The following is a 15782-nucleotide window of genomic DNA, read 5'->3' as shown; positions in this document are numbered from 1 at the left end:
CACATGAAATAGTACTAAAAAGGCATAATGGTGCCACAAAATAGTAAATAGTAAATTTTAGCCCCGATTTTTCCTAAGCTTATTTAATCTTATTTGGGTTTCAAAAAAGGCCCTCAAGGGGGATTTGGTGAGGATGTGTGGTCACTTTAGGATCACTTTATCCTTCTGTACCTCTGTTCCCTGTCGGTTTCAGCCCCTCTTCAGTTCTCTCTTCAGGGCCCTCCCCAGTACCCTGACTCGGTGGCACATGGGTCCAGTGTGCCTGCCAAAATCCTGGTACCAGAGTACGAGGATTCTTATCTAGGCTGAGGCCACTTTCCTTTCCTGTTCCTGGGCTTCCCTTCATTGCTTGGGTTCAAGCCACCTAAGTACTGAGTGTATTCATAACGTGGAAGAGAGATCACAGGAGGCTGAAGTCCCATACTCTGGGGGAAATCTAGAGATTAGGACTCCAGAAAGAAGCTTGTTAAGTTAAAGTTGCAGGGGTTGCCTTAGCCAGCTCTTGCTTCACAGGTCTGGCAGTTTAACAGGCCCTGGGAGAAGACTGAGAGAGCCTTTGTCTGAGTAAGGCCTCTTCACTTCCTTAAGGAACTATAAGCCGGGCTCCGACTGTTCCTCAGTTTGCGTGACAAATACAAGACAAAACAGGTGTGCAAATAAACTATGACCTTAAATTCCTAAGGGTTGTTAGCGATTACCCCCCTACCCAGGAGGCGCCTTTCAGAGGGCGGCTCCTTTAAGAGGCGGGCCCTATCCCTGCTAACAAAGGAAGTCCCCGCCCCTGGTTGCCAGGGTGCTCTATGGCGTCGCATTCTCATTGGTGGGCAAGTGGGTGAGGCGCCCAGAGACAGCCATTTCCAACGAGCTGGCGGGGGCGAAAGATGGCGACGCCCGTTGGGTGGTCGCAGGGGGGGTCAGGATCAGTGTGTCTCGCCTTCGATCAACTGCGGGACGTAATCGAATCTCAGGAGGAACTGATCCACCAGCTGAGGAACGTGGTATGCAGCCAGAAAAGCTGGGGAAGAGGCCGGCTGGCCACCTAAATGGAGGGGGCGGGACCAGACCCTGTCCCGAAGCTAGTGGCGAGCTTAGAGCACATTGCCAATGAGGTCATCAGGAGGAGGCGGGGCCCAGATGTGTTCTAGCTGGTAGGGGTGGAGCCAAAATGGGGCAAGGTCCTCACGAATATTTACCTGGGAATTTAAATCAAAATCAAGTTGTTTTCTACTCTCTGTCTGGTTGTGTAAGACCTGGTAGTTATGTCCCGGTCTCTTCACTAAGCCTCACCTTCCCCATTTCTAATTCGAGATGACTTCATTGGCTTCCCAGGGCCCTCAGGTGCAGGCATTGAAACTACAACATCTTTTCTATTGTGGACACCCCCTACCCCGTGTCTAATGCAGCACCATGCTGAGTGCACTAAGCACAGATTTGTCCCTTGCACATGTTAACTTAAGGGCTTCCGACCTTTTATGCCCCTTTGCTTCTACCTTCTCAATTAAACCCTCGTCCGTGAATTCAAAGCATTGGAGCCACAGATTACCTGGACAGGCATGGTAAAATCCTGGCCAGCTGGAGTTAATGGTTTCTCTCTCTCTCTCTCTCTCTCTTTTTCTTTTTTTTTTTTTTTAAGATTTTATTTATTCATTCGACAGAGATAGAGACAGCCAGTGAGAGAGGGAACACAAGCAGGGGGAGTGGGAGAGGAAGAGCCTGATGTGGGGCTCTTCTCATAGCGGAAGAGCCTGATGTGGGGCTCGATCCCACAACGCCGGGATCACGCCCTGAGCCGAAGGCAGATGCTTAACCGCTGTGCCACCCAGGCGCCCCTCTCTCTTTTTTTCTATCTTGATAAGAAGGGTGTGAGATATCTCCAACTCAGAAACAAAACTGACTTGACATCTATTTCTCACTCTAATGGGTGTGTGCAGCTCTGGGCACTGAATTACCTGCAATTCCCTGAGGGTACCCAGCTCTTTTTCTTCGCAGCTGGCATTTGCCTGTGTGTTCTCACCTTCCAGAACACTTCTCTATTCCACCTCCTCTTCTGGCCCACCCCTGTTAAGTCTGATGATCCTTCTCTGGAAGCAGTTCTGACCTTTCCCCAGGCCTCCCCTGAGCACCACAGCCCTTTGTGGTTCTCCATCATAGCACACACCATGTTAGAAGTGCTGGCCATGAGCTATCTCCTATATCAGACTGGTTGCTCCTCGAGGGTAGGACCTAGAACTGAGCCTCTGCGAATCTTGTGGAACCAAATTCTCCCTTCTCAGAGCCCAAGTCTCATTCCAGGTGCCCTGAGTATCATTCATCCCACTGTCTAACCTTGGTCCTGGTCCCTAGAGAGCACCCCCCCCCCCACCCCAGCCCCAGGCCCTCCCTGAGCCAGGCTCTGTTGCAGATGGTTCTCCAGGATGAAAATTTTGTCAGTAAAGAAGAGTTCCAGGCAGTGGAGAAGAAGCTGGTGGTAAGTAATGGCCTTTGCAGGCTCCTAATCTTCCCCCATTTCCTGGAATCCCTGTGGATGGGCACAGTTATTGAGTATCAGCCTCTGAGAGCCTCCAGCCCTAGTAATGAGGACAGAATCTTCCTGGATCCTGGCTTCCATGTGCCTCTCTGAGAAATGAAGCTGGTTAAGGGAACCTAGGAGACCCAGGGCGGCTTGGGGGTAATGAGGTCACTGTTGATGCCCCTGCAGGAAGAGAAAGCTGCCCATGCCAAGACCAAGGTCCTCCTGGCCAAGGAAGAGGAGAAGTTGCAGTTTGCCCTCGGAGAGGTAGAGGTGCTATCTAAACAGCTGGAGCAAGAGAAGCTGGCTTTTGAAAAGGCGTGAGTGGGCCTTGGTAGGGGGGTGAAGGGTTGGGGGTCCAGTCTGCCTGTCAGCCTTCCCACCCTTTCTTATCTTCTCCACCCAGGCTCTCCAGTGTCAAGAGCAGAGCCCTGCAGGAATCCAGCAAGAAGGACCAGCTCATCACCAAGTGCAATGGTAGGCGGGAGGCCCGTGCCCCCCCCCACGCTTACATGCATGGGCTCTTCTCTAACAGCCCAGTGCCCGTGTCCAGGGCAGGGTTTCACCCCAACTTCTGCCCCCGGCTGAGGATACAGGCAGGCCCAGGCGGGCCACACCTTCGCAAAGGCCTTCAGGGACCAGGCAGGCCACGGAAATGAGGGAAGCAGTTGGTGTACAATATTCTTCGTGGCCATAAAAGAACGGGCTCGCTCCCATTTTTCTTGAAACATATGACCTTCTTAGTCCACCTTTTGTTTTCCCACTTTTGATGGGTATTAGAAATAGTGTACTTTACTCATAACTGCTGCAAGAGGAACAACAGGGCAAGCACAGTCCTATTTGGGAGCTAACCCCTAGTATCAGCGTTGGGGACCCAAGAGGGAGGAGTGGGGACCATGGTGATGGGAAGAGCCATGACACCTCTCAAGAGCTTGTGCTTCTGCCATGGGAATGGGGGCCCAGTATTGTCAGATCCTTAAAAAAGAAACTGGAAGCCAGGTTTTAACGGAAACTTTTCTAACTTTTTAGTGTTGGCAACTGATTTAGAAATTGTAAAACTATTGTCTGGGCCAAGTAAAATATGTCTGTAGGCCATTAATTTTCATCTCTGCTCAGTTGGAGCTGTGAGTTTGGGGGCACTAGATCTCAGGAACCCCTTTTTAGTTTCCCAGAACACTAAATTCCCTTTACGTAGTTTAAGAACTAGACATGAATTCCATTTGCAACATCTGCTTCATGCATTGCAGCCGATTTTGAGTAGGCCAGAGACCAGAGCCCAAGGCCAAAAGAGATTCAGGGTCCCTTCTGATGGGCTGCCACCTGGAGTCTTGGGCACCCCACACCCATCAATCCAGCCCTCTCTCTCCCTTGGTGAGTACTCTCACTGGTAAGATGCTAGAAGGCTGATGTCTTGATCTGACTAGCTGGGCTGACAGGCCTCATGGCTTTTTGACCAAGGGCTCCCCTTGGGGCCTCCTGGGGCCCAACAGGCAGTCACTGCCTCCATACCCAAGGCCACTAGACCCCAGTCCTTCCTCCCTCTCTACCTATCCCTCCCACTTCCCTAAAAGGAACCTAGAGTTCTTTCCTGGTGGTGCCAGGGCATTTCCTAGAGATCAGTCAAGGCCACAGAGCTCTGCGTCTGCTTGTGCAAGGTGTGTGTGTGTGTGTGCTGTGGGGACGGAACCTGGCTGCCTCCCCGAAGAATGTCCCAAACCCCAGTAGTGGGACACAAGCCCTCAACTGAGCAAATCTCATGACCTGAGCCTTCCCCTGGCCTGTGCCCTCCCCACGCTCCAACCTCCCTTTATGTCGGTTTAGTTTGGTTTTTACACTTACATAGTTTCTTATTTTCTCAAAGGGATTTTCTAACCATTCTCTCATTGGGTGCTATTTATTTTAAATTTATCTTTCATTTATTTTAAAAGATTCACATAAATTTCTGATGCCTTTTCCCAAAAGAACTTCACAATCAATCAGTCTGGGTGACCTTGGTAAGAAGGTTCCACAGTCCTGGCTCTCACGCACAGAGCTCATTTTCATTCTCTTCCTTCCCCTGTACCTTTGTCTGCCTCCTCTTTTCTATGCCGTGCCTTAACTTTTTACCAAATCGTTTCTTCTGAAACCTTAAATGCTTCAGCATTTCTGCATTTTTAGAGTTTGTGTTCTAGTCAATGTTTGTCCAGTCTTTAAAGGCAATGGGATTTTCTTCCTATGAGGATCAGAATTTTCCAGGGCTGCCTAAGGGACAGTTCATATAAATGAAGCACCCTCCAAATCCCTACAACCTCTTCCGATTTTGCGGCAAGACACAAAAATCATCCTTGTATCTAATGAGCACTTAATGTGGGGGTAAGCTTTGCCACCACTATCTCCCTGGGGGCTCCTCACGCCCCTGTGGAACAGGGGCTGTCCCTGTCCCCGTTACAAATGAGGAAATGGGTCTAGAAAAGGAGGCAACTTGCCCAAAGTGGTAATACTGTCTCATCAATATTAACACTGTTGAAACATCACCTTGTTCTGTTTTCTGATCAGTTTCTGAGTCTTAACTCTCTTTCAGGAGCTGCCTCCTTGAGGATAGGGACCCTGTCTTCTCCCCTGAAGCCCTAGCACAGGGCTGGGCATCCAGCTGGCCCTCAGTAGGTCTTGCTGGGATTGAGATGACTGAACTAAGTGGTATTTCTAAGCCCTAAACCCCCAGAGGACATCTTGCTCATTCATCCCACAAATAAATGTATTGTGCCCCTTCTATGTGCCAGGTACCATTTTAGACCTTAGGGTTAAAGCAGTAAATTCAAAAAATCTTTATCCTTGTGGATTTTGTGCATATAAATCCCAGTAGGGAAGAACACAAGTGAGAAGAATATATGGTATGTTACCTATAAGGGCTAAGAAGAAAAAGAAAGCAGGAAAAAGGGACAGGAACTATTGAGAGGGGTTGTACTTTTAGACTGGGAAGGGTCTGGCCAAGGAAGTCATACCTGTAAAGATCGGCAGGAGTTAAGGGCGGGAGCCATTCGTCCTCCTGCTTGGGCAGCACTGTCCACCTCTCTGCAAGGGCCTTCGCCTACCCTCATGTGGGTCACCTGGTCCAGAATAGAGTTGTGAAATCACTGACACATTCCTCAGACATTGCGCCCCTCAGCCACCATCCTGTCAAAACTCCATAATAAACTCATTCTTATTAAGGTGTTAGCAGCTGCTTGTGGAGAACCCCTGGGTGGGGGAAGCCAAGTTCTTAAAAAACCTATAAGGGAATGAATGCCTTATCTCAGGAAGGAGCCCATGGGATGGGAACCACCCCTCCTCCCTGCCTCTCTCCCCCACAGAAATTGAGTCTCACATTATAAAGCAAGAAGATATACTTAATGGCAAAGAGAATGAGATTAAGGAGTTGCAGCAAGTTATCAACCAGCAGAAACAGATCTTCAGGTGAGGGGTCTGGGCCAGGCTGGGGGTTGTTGATGGAAGTCGGGAGCCAGCTCTCTGGCCCCTACCCTAGACTGCCCCCAGCCCATGCCCAGCCGGCTCCGTTGCAGGAATCACATGTCTGACTACCGGATCCAGAAGCAGCAGGAGAACTACATGGCCCAAGTGCTGGACCAGAAGCATAAGAAAGCCTCGGGGACGCGTCAGGCCCGGAGCCACCAGCGTCCCAGGGAAAAATAAAATGGTCGTCGCCTTCTTGTTCTCTGGCTGTAATGCCCGACCTCTGCCTTCTCTGCTGTGGGGGTCCCCATCCCTATCCTTCCTATCCCTGTGAGTCCCGGCCCCTGCCACCACAGACCTCACCAGTGGCCTGATTCCCAGGGAAGGGGCAGGGGAAGAAGCAGAAGGTGCTCTTTTTTTTCCCTTCCTGCCTGCCTTCTGGAGGGCCTTGGTGACAGAAGGGAGAATCAACTGGGTGGAGGACAGGCCTTGGACCACCACCTTTCAGGCCACTCCTGAGCTCAGAAAAGGATGCTGCTCAGGTCTCCAGCCCCTGCCACTTCCCTCCCTCCCTTGGGTAGTAGGGGGAGGGGAGGTGTGGGGGTGTAGCCTAGGGGAGGACTATTTTGTTGTCTAATAGGCACTGTCCTTCCTACTCTTGGTATTTAATCTCTCCCTATGTAAACAGCTCTGGTTACCCCTGGTTACCTGTAAACACGCCACCCCACTCCCAGAGCCCTGGTAAATTTAACTCTCCCAACTTGGCTATAGAGCAGGAAGGGCTGAGAGAGAGAGAGAGAGAGAGAAAGCCCTGACCAGAGACATCAAAGACAGTGGGTTCCAAGACCACAGTGAAGTTGGTAAATCCATTTCCATCATATAACAAGAATGTCATACCTGTGAATCACACTTGTACCCTCTTACACTTCCCCCAAATAGAGGCTGGACTCTTCACGGGGAAAGAAGGGAAAAGGACAATGCTATGTCTATTTTTAAGGTGGGAGAACAGTCCCTGAAGGGGCTATGACTTGCCAAAGTTGCGTATGCAGGGCTAGATGACAGGCAGGTTTGATCCTTTCACAAGGCATCACTGATGGCTAGGTGATCATGAGAACACACCCAGGCAGGGAACCACTTGGAGGCTGAGTCAGATTTGTCAAGTCTAGCCTAAACTGGATCAATGTGAGGGTGAGTGTATGGGGGATGAACTGGATCAATGTGAGGGTGAGTGTATGGGGGATGGGATGTGTTGGTGCTTTTGCTCTAGGGCCAGCTGGGGCCTGAATCATAGCAGGAACTTGAAGCCAGAAGTTTAAAGGCAAATGGTGCCCATTGTCATTATCCCAGGACAGTGACAGGTGGTGGCTGCTTCCCCACCAGTGCCTGTCCCCAGGGTGAGTCCTGAGGTGGTGGGGGCTGGAGTGAGGGCCTTGCAAGTGCCTGGGGGAGCACAGAGCTCTTTCTGCCTCAGAGGGGCTTTAGAGAGGGGGCCACAGCTACCCCAAAGGTTCCTAAGAGACCTCACATCAGCATCTAGGTACCGAGGCCCTCTGGGAAAGTTAGAGCTATCCACTCCAGCCCCTTCCAGTATGTTCCCACTAAATGCAGTGGGTCCAGCCAGGGACAGCACCTTCCCTCCCGAGGCCCTAGCACTTCTTTTGGATTTGGGGGCACCCTCCAAGCAATGCTCCTCCATCAAAGATTGTGAGTGAAGGGTCAAGGAAAGTGGTGAGTGCACACTGATGAACTCTAGCTGGGACGAGTGACGAGAGGGCCAGGGAGAAGGGCTGCACTGGGGTGGTGGGAAGACACTGGGGGCCAAGGGGAAGATGAAATTGCTCAGAAGACCTGAGTTGACCAAACGTCTGGTCCTGGTCCCCTGGCTCACATTCTGATCCGCACACCATGGTGCTTGACTTCAGGTAGATCCCTGCTCAGCCTGTTTCCTAGCCTGTGAGGAGCAGAGTTAGGCCTAGCTCCTGGCTCCAAACTGGACACCCGCCCTTCCCTCACCTTCCTGTCAGCCCGAAGCTGCAGAGCCATCCTAGGCCTCTGGCCCGCACCAGAGGAGAAGGACAGGAAAGTAGAGCCCAGGGCCCAAGGCTGTCCTGTTGGCGACGCCACCATTCGCGAGCAGACGCGGCCGCTTTAAGGCGCGGTGACCCCACGACATCCGCGGGCGGGGCGGGGACAGTGCGGGCGTCCGCGGCACCGGCGGAGGCGAACGTGAGGGCGGTAGTGCGCGGCGGCCAGCCCCACCATGCTGACCGCGCTCGCGGGGCCGGCCCTGCCTGGGCTCCCGGGGCAGCTGCCTGCGGCCCCCGCCCGGCGTCAGGACTCCTCCGGTTCGTCAGGCTCCTACCACACGGCTCCGGGTTCTCCACAGCCCCCGGACGTTGGGCCAGACGCAGAGTGCCGGGCGCATTGGCCCGGGGTGGCCCCTGCGCTGGGGGCGGGCGCGCAGCCTCGCCTGTCCGTCAGCGCCCAGAATAGCCGCCAGCCGCTCGGGCCCGGCTCGGGTTTCCCGCGAGGCCCGGGCTCCGGCCCGCGGCCACCCCAGCCCCAGCTGCGCATGCTGCCGTCGGGGGAGATGGAAGTCATCTTCGGCGCCGGGGCCCTGTTCAGCCGCTCCGACGCGGCGGAGAGCGAGGTGCAACAACTCACCGCGCGGGCTTTCCGCAGCCTCTCTCCGCCCGGGCCCGCGACTCCGGCTCCCGCAACGCCGACGCCCCAGGCCCCCGACGGTGGCTCCCGCTGGGCCACTTACCTGGAGCTGCGGCCCCGCGGGCCAAGTCCTGGGACCCCAGCGCAGTTCGAGTGTGTGGAGGTGGCGCTGGAGGAGCATGACGCGCCCGCCAGGACCCGGACGGTGCCCAAGCGTCAGATCGAGCTGCGCCCCCGGCCCCGGAGTCCCCCGCGGGAGGCGGGAGCACTGCGCCCCCGACTGCTTCTGCGCACTGGCTCCCTGGACGAGTCGCTGGGCCGCCTGCAGGAAGCCGCGGGCCTAGTGCAGACAGTACTGGCCAGAAAACTCAGCCCTGCGGCCCCTGCCCCGAGCAGCGCCACCTTCGGGCCCACGGGGCGGCCAGAGTGTGCGCCCCGGGAAACGGCCCGCAGTACCCGAAAGGTCCTGGAGGAGGCCAGGTCTCGGCCGCCCCGCGTGCACAATAGTTCGGCCCCCACCAGGGCACCACGGCCGTGGCCCAGCCTCCGAGAGCGCGCGATTCGGCGCGACAAGCCCGCGCCAGGGACCGAGCCGCTGGGTCCAGTTAGTTCCAGCATCTTCCTGCAGTCAGGGGAGAAGACCCAGGAGGCGCACAGTCAGGAATTCAAGACTCGGTTCCCGCGAGAGACTCTGGATCGAACTGTCCTGAGGGCACAAAGTCCGCCTTTCGAGTCTACGGCCCCCCAAGAAGTTCCGAGTAAGGCTGGGAGGCCAAGGAGCCCGTCCCCGCTGTGGCAGGCTCCAAATGGGACCGTACGGGGTCCACACTGCCCGTCCCCCCAGAATCTGCCCCCGTGGAATCGGGCTATTCGGAGGGTAAGTAGCCCGTCGTTCCCTGAGGCATCCTCTGCATGGGGAAATCAGGATCCCTCTGACGAGGAAACTGTCAGCAGAAGCCCTTCCCCACCGACCTTTTCCCAGTGGAATCAGGGTGTTGCCAGGACAAGAAGCCCATCCCCCGAAGCTCCTTCCCTATCGGAGGTTCCACAACCGGCAGTAAGGAATACCGCAGAGGGCTGTAGGAACCCATCCCCGCCGGCCCTGTCCTCATGGAAGGTTCCAGAGCGAACTAATGGGACGTGGAACCCATCTCCCCAAGAGACGTGGGATCGCACACTGCGGGGCTCATCCATAGTATCTCCGTCGGAAGCTCTGAATGGGATAGGACAGGAGGAGCTGGAGCTGCCTAGGCCGTCGGCACCCGGGATTCCCGAGCTCACAGAGGCGCAAAGTCCGGCCGCCCCGGAGATGCGGGATCTTGCCCGCCAAGCCAGTCAGCCATCGCCAGAAGTGGCTGCACCTGAGCTGCCCCTCAGTCGCTTCGTGGGCACCCTGGAGGCCGATGTGCGCCAGGAAGCCTCGGGCGCTGGAGAAGCCGCCTCGGGACGGCCGCGCGTGGCCATCCCGCGGCCCCGCGACGTGCGCAAGATGGTGAAGACCACGTACGCGCCAAGCTTTCCTGCGGGAACCCCAGCTTTGGGGCTGCCTGCACCTCCCGCGGAACCCCGCGGGGAAGAGGGCGGCACATCCAAGACACAAGAGTTCAAGGCGCTGGCGTCCCCAGCCCCAGCTCACTACACTTCTGTTTATCTCAAGGACTTTCTTCCGGTCGTGACGCACCCCTACGAGCCCCCAGAGCCGTCTCCTGACGCAGCGCCCCGGGACGCTTCGCAGCCCAACGGCGTCCTGCGGCGCAGAGCCGAGAACAGCACGGCAAAACCCTTCGCGCGCACTGAGATCCGCCTGCCTGGCGCACTGGTCTTGGGCCGCCGGCCGGAGGGAACCGGGGGAGTTCCGGTGCGAGGGGCGAGCAGGGAGAACCGGGATGCTGAGGCCCAGCGCCTGGTCCCAGACGGGGAGGGGCGCACCAGCCCTCTGGGCGGCGCTCGCACCTCACCCCAGCAGTCGCCCATAGGGCCAGCCGGGCCCCAACCACCCCGACCACCCTGCCCGATCTCCCCTCAGCCGCACCCTAGTTCGAGCCCTGGGATAGCAACCAAATTGGAGACGCCCCCTGCAGCCCCCGAGCCCGCGACTGCGGTCCAGTCTTCTCTCCCGCGGGAGCCCCAGGCGTCGACTGGCAAACCCGCCCCGCCCCAGGCCCGTGCTGCCTCGGCGCCTCCGATGGACCGGTCCCCGGAAGGCCCCTTCCAGGGGGCGCGCAGGCCACCCGGGACCGCGTACGCGGGGAAGGTCCTGGTGGACCCCGAGAGCGGCCGCTACTACTTTGTGGAGGCGCCGCGGCAGCCTCGGCTACGGCTGCTCTTCGACCCCGAAAGTGGGCAATACGTAGAGGTGCTGCTGCCGCCTTCGCCCCCGGGGCCACCCCGCCGCGTCTACACCCCGCTGGCCCTGGGCTCTGGCCTCTACCCGCCCGCCTATGGGCCTATCCCGGGCCTCTCAATGCAGCCGTCCTCGGGCCCACCGGCCTTCAGCGGCCCCCACGTACCCTGGGCCTCCGAGGCGGGGCCCCTGGATGGGATGTACTACCTGCCAGTGAGTGGAACCCCCAGCCCCGCACCTCCTCTGCTCCTCTGTGCTCCCCCCAACAGTTCAGGTCCAGCCCAGCCCGGCAAGGGGTCCTTGTTCCCAGTGTGAGGCCCCAGGGCCTGATCCCCACGGTGTTCGGACCTGTTTGGTAGCCTTGGAGGTTCTGGCATCCAGTCCCCTGCCCTCCTTTCCTTCTGTCACCCCTTCTTTTACCCATCCCGTCCAGTCTTCACACTGGAAGTTACCTTCAGAGAATGTATCAGACCTTGGGACTGATGGAGCTGGGACTCAGAGAGTGGCTGCCTACTTCTCCCCCAACAAAAGTGTATACTCCTTTCCCAGGCGTTCCCGGAGTGTGGTGTGTTTGTGTGTGTGTGAAAGTGAGGCATCTCAGGAGTTGTTCCTAGGAGCTGACTTGAGGGCATGTTGGGAGTCCACTAGGGGCAATAAGAAAGAAATCAGCAGAGGACAGGGCTGCCCCCAGAGGCAGTGAGCTGTCACCCCCCCCACCCCGCCCGGAAGGTGGACCCAGCTGAGGGGGAGCAGGCTAGGGAGCATTGGTGGTTGGAGGGAGGACTCTGACTAGCAACTCTGTTATTGTTTGGAAAAGGATCTGAGCAGCGGCCGGGGAGGCTGTGTGGAAAAGTGGCCAGTGCAGCCCCTAGGCCAGGCTGGATCTGAGAAAGGGAGCTGCGGGGACGGCAGGTGGAGAGGGAGCAGGGACGTAATATGGAAGGGGCTATGGAGGGTCAGCCTGGGAACGGGGGTTGGGCGGGGAGGCAGCTGTAGTCTCCAGCCGGGAGCCCCACTTCTCATCTTCCCCTCAACCTCAGCATCTGACTGGGCCTCTCAAAGCCCTCAGAGCTGAGCGGGCTCCTCCTGGGGCCAGGAGTGGAGGTTTAAGGCATTCCCACCTGGGGTGCGGGACAGATGAAGTGAATCATCAGGAAGGTCTTACAAGCAGGGAGGGTGGTTAAGCCTCGTGACCCCTCCGGGTGTAGTAGAGGCTGGGTTAGGGCTGGCAGTAGAAGGGATGCCATGGGGGTGGGGGGCAGGGGAGGGAGACTCGGAGCCCTCAGCTGGTTCCACTCCCTCAGTAACTGATGTGGCAACCATGCCCAGAGAGGGCCTGGCTCAGCCGGCTAGTCAGGCAAGGAAGGAACAGGACCCAGAGCCTGTGTTCTAATTGCCTTGAGATTGCCGGAGCCTCTGAGGAGGGCCGGGAGAGATGCATGGGGTAGGAGGTGCTCTTCCGGGGGGCGTTCTGTGTGTAGTTCTGACCTTGAAGTGCCGGGGCCTTGTTAACTGTTGTGTGATGAGTTTGGGGAGGAACAGTTCCCATTAGAAGCGGTCGTTAGTGATGGAGATTGACGTCTTACTTAAGTTCCAGTCCCTTGAAGTCCCTGCCTCCCTGCCTTAGGCTGGAAGCTGACTGGGAGAACTGTGAGTCAGAAGAAACTGAACAACTTCTCATAGCCAGAGGGGCTGGTTCTGGTCACATGAAGGGTCTGGGGCCCCTCCTGGTTCCCTCACCTCATCCTGGTGTGCAATAAATCACTGACCCAATGAGCCACGATGCTTGGAACAGTTGGTGCAAGTTTTCTGATTTCTGGTTTCCTGCTGCGACCTCTGACACCCCTACAATGCTCTTCCATGCCTGCGTATGGCCTGGGCGGAGAGGGCTCCAGGGAAGGAGCCCATGTGTGTCTTTCATGCGCGGTGGCATCCTTGCCTCCGCAAACTTGCCTCCCAGGGAGGGAGCCCTAGGCTGGCAACCACGCCTGTGGCCTCATTCTCCCTGGTGGCTGGGTGGTCACTGGGCTTTGGCGTCAGTCAGGCTTGGGTTCTAACTTCAGTATGGCCCTTCTAGCTGTATGGTCTTGGATTCATCACTTCTCTCTGAGCCTTCATGTGCTCACAAAAATGACACTCACTAACCACCTCTTCCCCCAAGGTACTCAGTACAGCACCCACTGAGTGGCCAGATTCCAGGACGTAGGAGGGTCAGCCCCATGTGTCCTTGTGCAGGCCCAGCCCCCCTCCTTACGTCATCGTTCCCTATCTGTGAAATGGAGCTGAGTTGGCTGCAGCAGGGAGCCCAATAGAGGAGATGCCCACGTGGCATCTCTAGGGCCCTGGGGGAAGGAAGAGAGTGGGAGGGGTGAGGTGTTGGTTCCCCATTGGTCTGGGTCAGGCCTTCCGGGGTGGCCCCCACTGCACACATGAACACGCACACCTGCACCCCAACCACAGCCCATGCTCACTGAGCCAGCTCCACTGACCATGAGGCTGTCCCTGCCACTGATACTGCTGCTGCTGGGAGCCTGGGCCATCCCAGGGGGCTTCGGGGACAGGGCCCCACTCACAGCCACAGCCCCACAGTTGGACGATGAGGAGAAGTACTCAGCTCATATGCCTGCTCACCTGCGCTGTGATGCCTGCAGGGCAGTGGTCTACCAGGTGAGTACCTCCCCCCTGCGTTCCCCTGCCCCTGTCCAGGTCCTTCCTGAAGCCAGTCCCCTCCATCCACCTCGGATTCTACCACTGGCCTTGAATTTCCAAACTCGCACCCCTGGGCCCTGAGTTAGACTCAGCTTTCCATGGTCTCACCCAAACCTTCATGCCTCAGTTTACCCATCTGTCAGCCCAACGGAGAGCAAATAATCTGGGACACCCCATAGTATCTTGAGAGCCCCGGGAGTCACCCGCTTGTCCTCTCTGACTCCTCCCTTTCCAGGCTTATCCTCAGGTCTGGACTCCTTCCCTGGCTGGGGAGCACTGGTGTATATGTGCATGTGTGCACATGGCTTGAGTGCACGAACATAGGAGTATGAGCATGTCTTGAGTTCACACAGAAACCTGCCAAGCGTGCCTGAGCACCTCTGGGGGGGAAGGGAAGCCTATGAGTACACGTGTCTTTGAAGACTGGGCTGTTTTTGTTTTTTCATCTTTTGTTTTTTCCTTTCCTTGTTCTTACGGTTTAAAATAGCATGGCTGATGGGCAGGTGTGCCCTGGGGAGGAAGCCCCAGTGCTCAGGCCTAACTTCCCACCTCAGCGGTTCCTACCCACCCACCCCAGCCCAGGGAGGTGCATCCCTCCTCAGCAGACCCAGTGCCACTTTCAGAACCTGGGGGAGGGCCATGAAGCTACCGAACAGGAGCTTCCTGCCCCAAAGTCTCCCTCACCACCTCGCTCTCTCCAGAGACCCAGGCTCCTGTCTGACCCTCCCCCACCACTGAGCAGTCCGGAAGCCCTGGCTCTCAGCCCCTCCTTGTTCTAGATGTGGCAACATTTGGCAAAGGCAGAGGCCAAGCTTCACACCCCAGACTCAGGGGGGCGGCGGCGGGAGCTGAGCGAGTCGGTGTATACAGACATCCTGGACCAGAGCTGCACCCAGACCTGGCAGGGGTGAGTCAAGAATCTGGCCCCTACCACCCTCCTCTAGGGGTAGGGCTGATGGGTGGAGGTTCCTGCTTTCCCACTCACACCAGACACACAATCCACTAGGGCTTCGGTCTAAGGTAGGGGTCTGGCTGGGATGAAGTCGGAGCTGGGGGCAAGTAGAATGCAACGTGGCCAGGGGACAAGGTTGCTGTGTGACCTTGGGCCAGGGGCTTTCCCTCTCTGGTTCTCAGTTTTCCGTCAGGGAGGATCAGAATCTGGGCTCTGAATTCAGCAGATGCCCAGCATGCCCAGTGGGGATGTATCCCTCGCTGGCAGGCCTCCCACTAATGCTATATCCGTCTCCTTCCTGCTGCTTCCAGCTATGGGGTCCGAGAAGTGAACCAGGTGAAACGTCTCACAGGCCCAGGGCTCAGCAAGGGGCCAGAGCCAAGCATCAGCGTGATGATCACAGGGGGCCCCTGGCCCACCAGGTGATGAAAGGAGTATGGGGCTGGGATGGAGACCTTGGAGCCTTGATCAGCCCCCTGAGGGACAGGCAGGGTCTGAGGCTCCTGTTGGGCTCCTGTAGGCTCTCCAGGACATGTTTGCACTACCTGGGGGAGTTTGGAGAAGACCAGATCTACGAAGCCCACCAACAAGGCCGAGGGGCTCTGGAGACATTGCTGTGTGGAGGACCCCAAGGGGCCTGCTCGGAAGAGGGGACCGTCACAAGGACAGAGCTCTAGTCTGGCTCCTTCCCCTTCCTGGTCAGCCCCTGAAGAGAGCTGGGGCGTCCTCTGGATCTGCCCCACTCCTTTCTGCAGGCTGTCTGGAGGGCAGGAAGGCCATGCTTTTGTGTGCTGCCACGCCCCCTCCCTCCTCCAGCTTCAGGACACTGGGGCCACATGTGTGGGGGGTGGGGTGGGGGAAGGCCTTCCCTCTGGACTCAAATAAAACCCAGTGACCTCGATTTTCTTTGATTCCTTCTCTCTGCAAAAGGTGCTTGTGGGGCTGGGAGGACAGACACTGGCATTTCTGCTGATATTATACCAAGAGAGGGCCAAACACAGTTGCTTCCCACAGTCTCCCAGAGGTAGGTGAGATGTGTCATGGCTGGACATGTGAGCGAGCTGTCAAAGGCATATGGGACTAGTTACATGAATAGTGAAACTCCAAATCCATCAAGAGAGAAAAGAAGAACCAAAGGAAACTCCATGACCAGGCTACCTTGTAGACACGCCGAC

At 56.9% G+C, this 15782-nt stretch overlaps 3 protein-coding genes across 3 annotated transcripts; all 3 read left to right on the top strand.

Annotated features, from left to right (window-relative positions):
• Positions 1–842: 842 nt before the first annotated feature.
• On the top strand, positions 843–6211 carry SPATA24 (spermatogenesis associated 24). Its single transcript, XM_026508112.4, has 6 exons — positions 843–998; positions 2402–2467; positions 2699–2829; positions 2916–2986; positions 5839–5941; positions 6049–6211. The coding sequence occupies exons 1-6, from the start codon at positions 882–884 to the stop codon at positions 6176–6178; spliced, it is 618 nt and encodes a 205-aa protein (XP_026363897.1). The 5' UTR covers positions 843–881; the 3' UTR covers positions 6179–6211.
• A 1940-nt stretch (positions 6212–8151) lies between these two features.
• PROB1 (proline rich basic protein 1) lies at positions 8152–12738 on the top strand. The gene has a single exon (XM_026508103.4). The coding sequence runs from the start codon at positions 8199–8201 to the stop codon at positions 11259–11261; it is 3063 nt and encodes a 1020-aa protein (XP_026363888.2). The 5' UTR covers positions 8152–8198; the 3' UTR covers positions 11262–12738.
• Positions 12739–12843: 105 nt separating this feature from the next.
• On the top strand, positions 12844–15506 carry MZB1 (marginal zone B and B1 cell specific protein). Its single transcript, XM_026508113.4, has 4 exons — positions 12844–13613; positions 14435–14562; positions 14919–15029; positions 15128–15506. The coding sequence occupies exons 1-4, from the start codon at positions 13410–13412 to the stop codon at positions 15282–15284; spliced, it is 600 nt and encodes a 199-aa protein (XP_026363898.1). The 5' UTR covers positions 12844–13409; the 3' UTR covers positions 15285–15506.
• The last annotated feature ends 276 nt before the right edge of the window (positions 15507–15782 follow it).

Source organism: Ursus arctos, unplaced genomic scaffold, assembly GCF_023065955.2.
Source record: "Ursus arctos isolate Adak ecotype North America unplaced genomic scaffold, UrsArc2.0 scaffold_5, whole genome shotgun sequence".
Classification (NCBI taxonomy): Eukaryota; Metazoa; Chordata; class Mammalia; order Carnivora; family Ursidae; genus Ursus; species Ursus arctos.
Note: the sequence above shows the minus strand (reverse complement) of the source record. Positions and strands in the feature narration are given on the sequence as shown.

Excerpts from the sequence above, each read along its gene's own strand:
- PROB1 (XM_026508103.4), top strand. The coding sequence starts at position 8,199 with ATGCTGACCGCGCTCGCGGGGCCGGCCCTGCCTGGGCTCCCGGGGCAG.
- MZB1 (XM_026508113.4), top strand. The coding sequence starts at position 13,410 with ATGCTCACTGAGCCAGCTCCACTGACCATGAGGCTGTCCCTGCCACTG. Across the intron at positions 14,563-14,918 it reads TGCACCCAGACCTGGCAGGG|CTATGGGGTCCGAGAAGTGA; the intron begins GTGAGTCAAGAA and ends TGCTGCTTCCAG. Across the intron at positions 15,030-15,127 it reads GGGGGCCCCTGGCCCACCAG|GCTCTCCAGGACATGTTTGC; the intron begins GTGATGAAAGGA and ends GGGCTCCTGTAG.
- SPATA24 (XM_026508112.4), top strand. The coding sequence starts at position 882 with ATGGCGACGCCCGTTGGGTGGTCGCAGGGGGGGTCAGGATCAGTGTGT. Across the intron at positions 2,830-2,915 it reads AAGCTGGCTTTTGAAAAGGC|GCTCTCCAGTGTCAAGAGCA; the intron begins GTGAGTGGGCCT and ends TTCTCCACCCAG. Across the intron at positions 5,942-6,048 it reads CAGCAGAAACAGATCTTCAG|GAATCACATGTCTGACTACC; the intron begins GTGAGGGGTCTG and ends GCTCCGTTGCAG.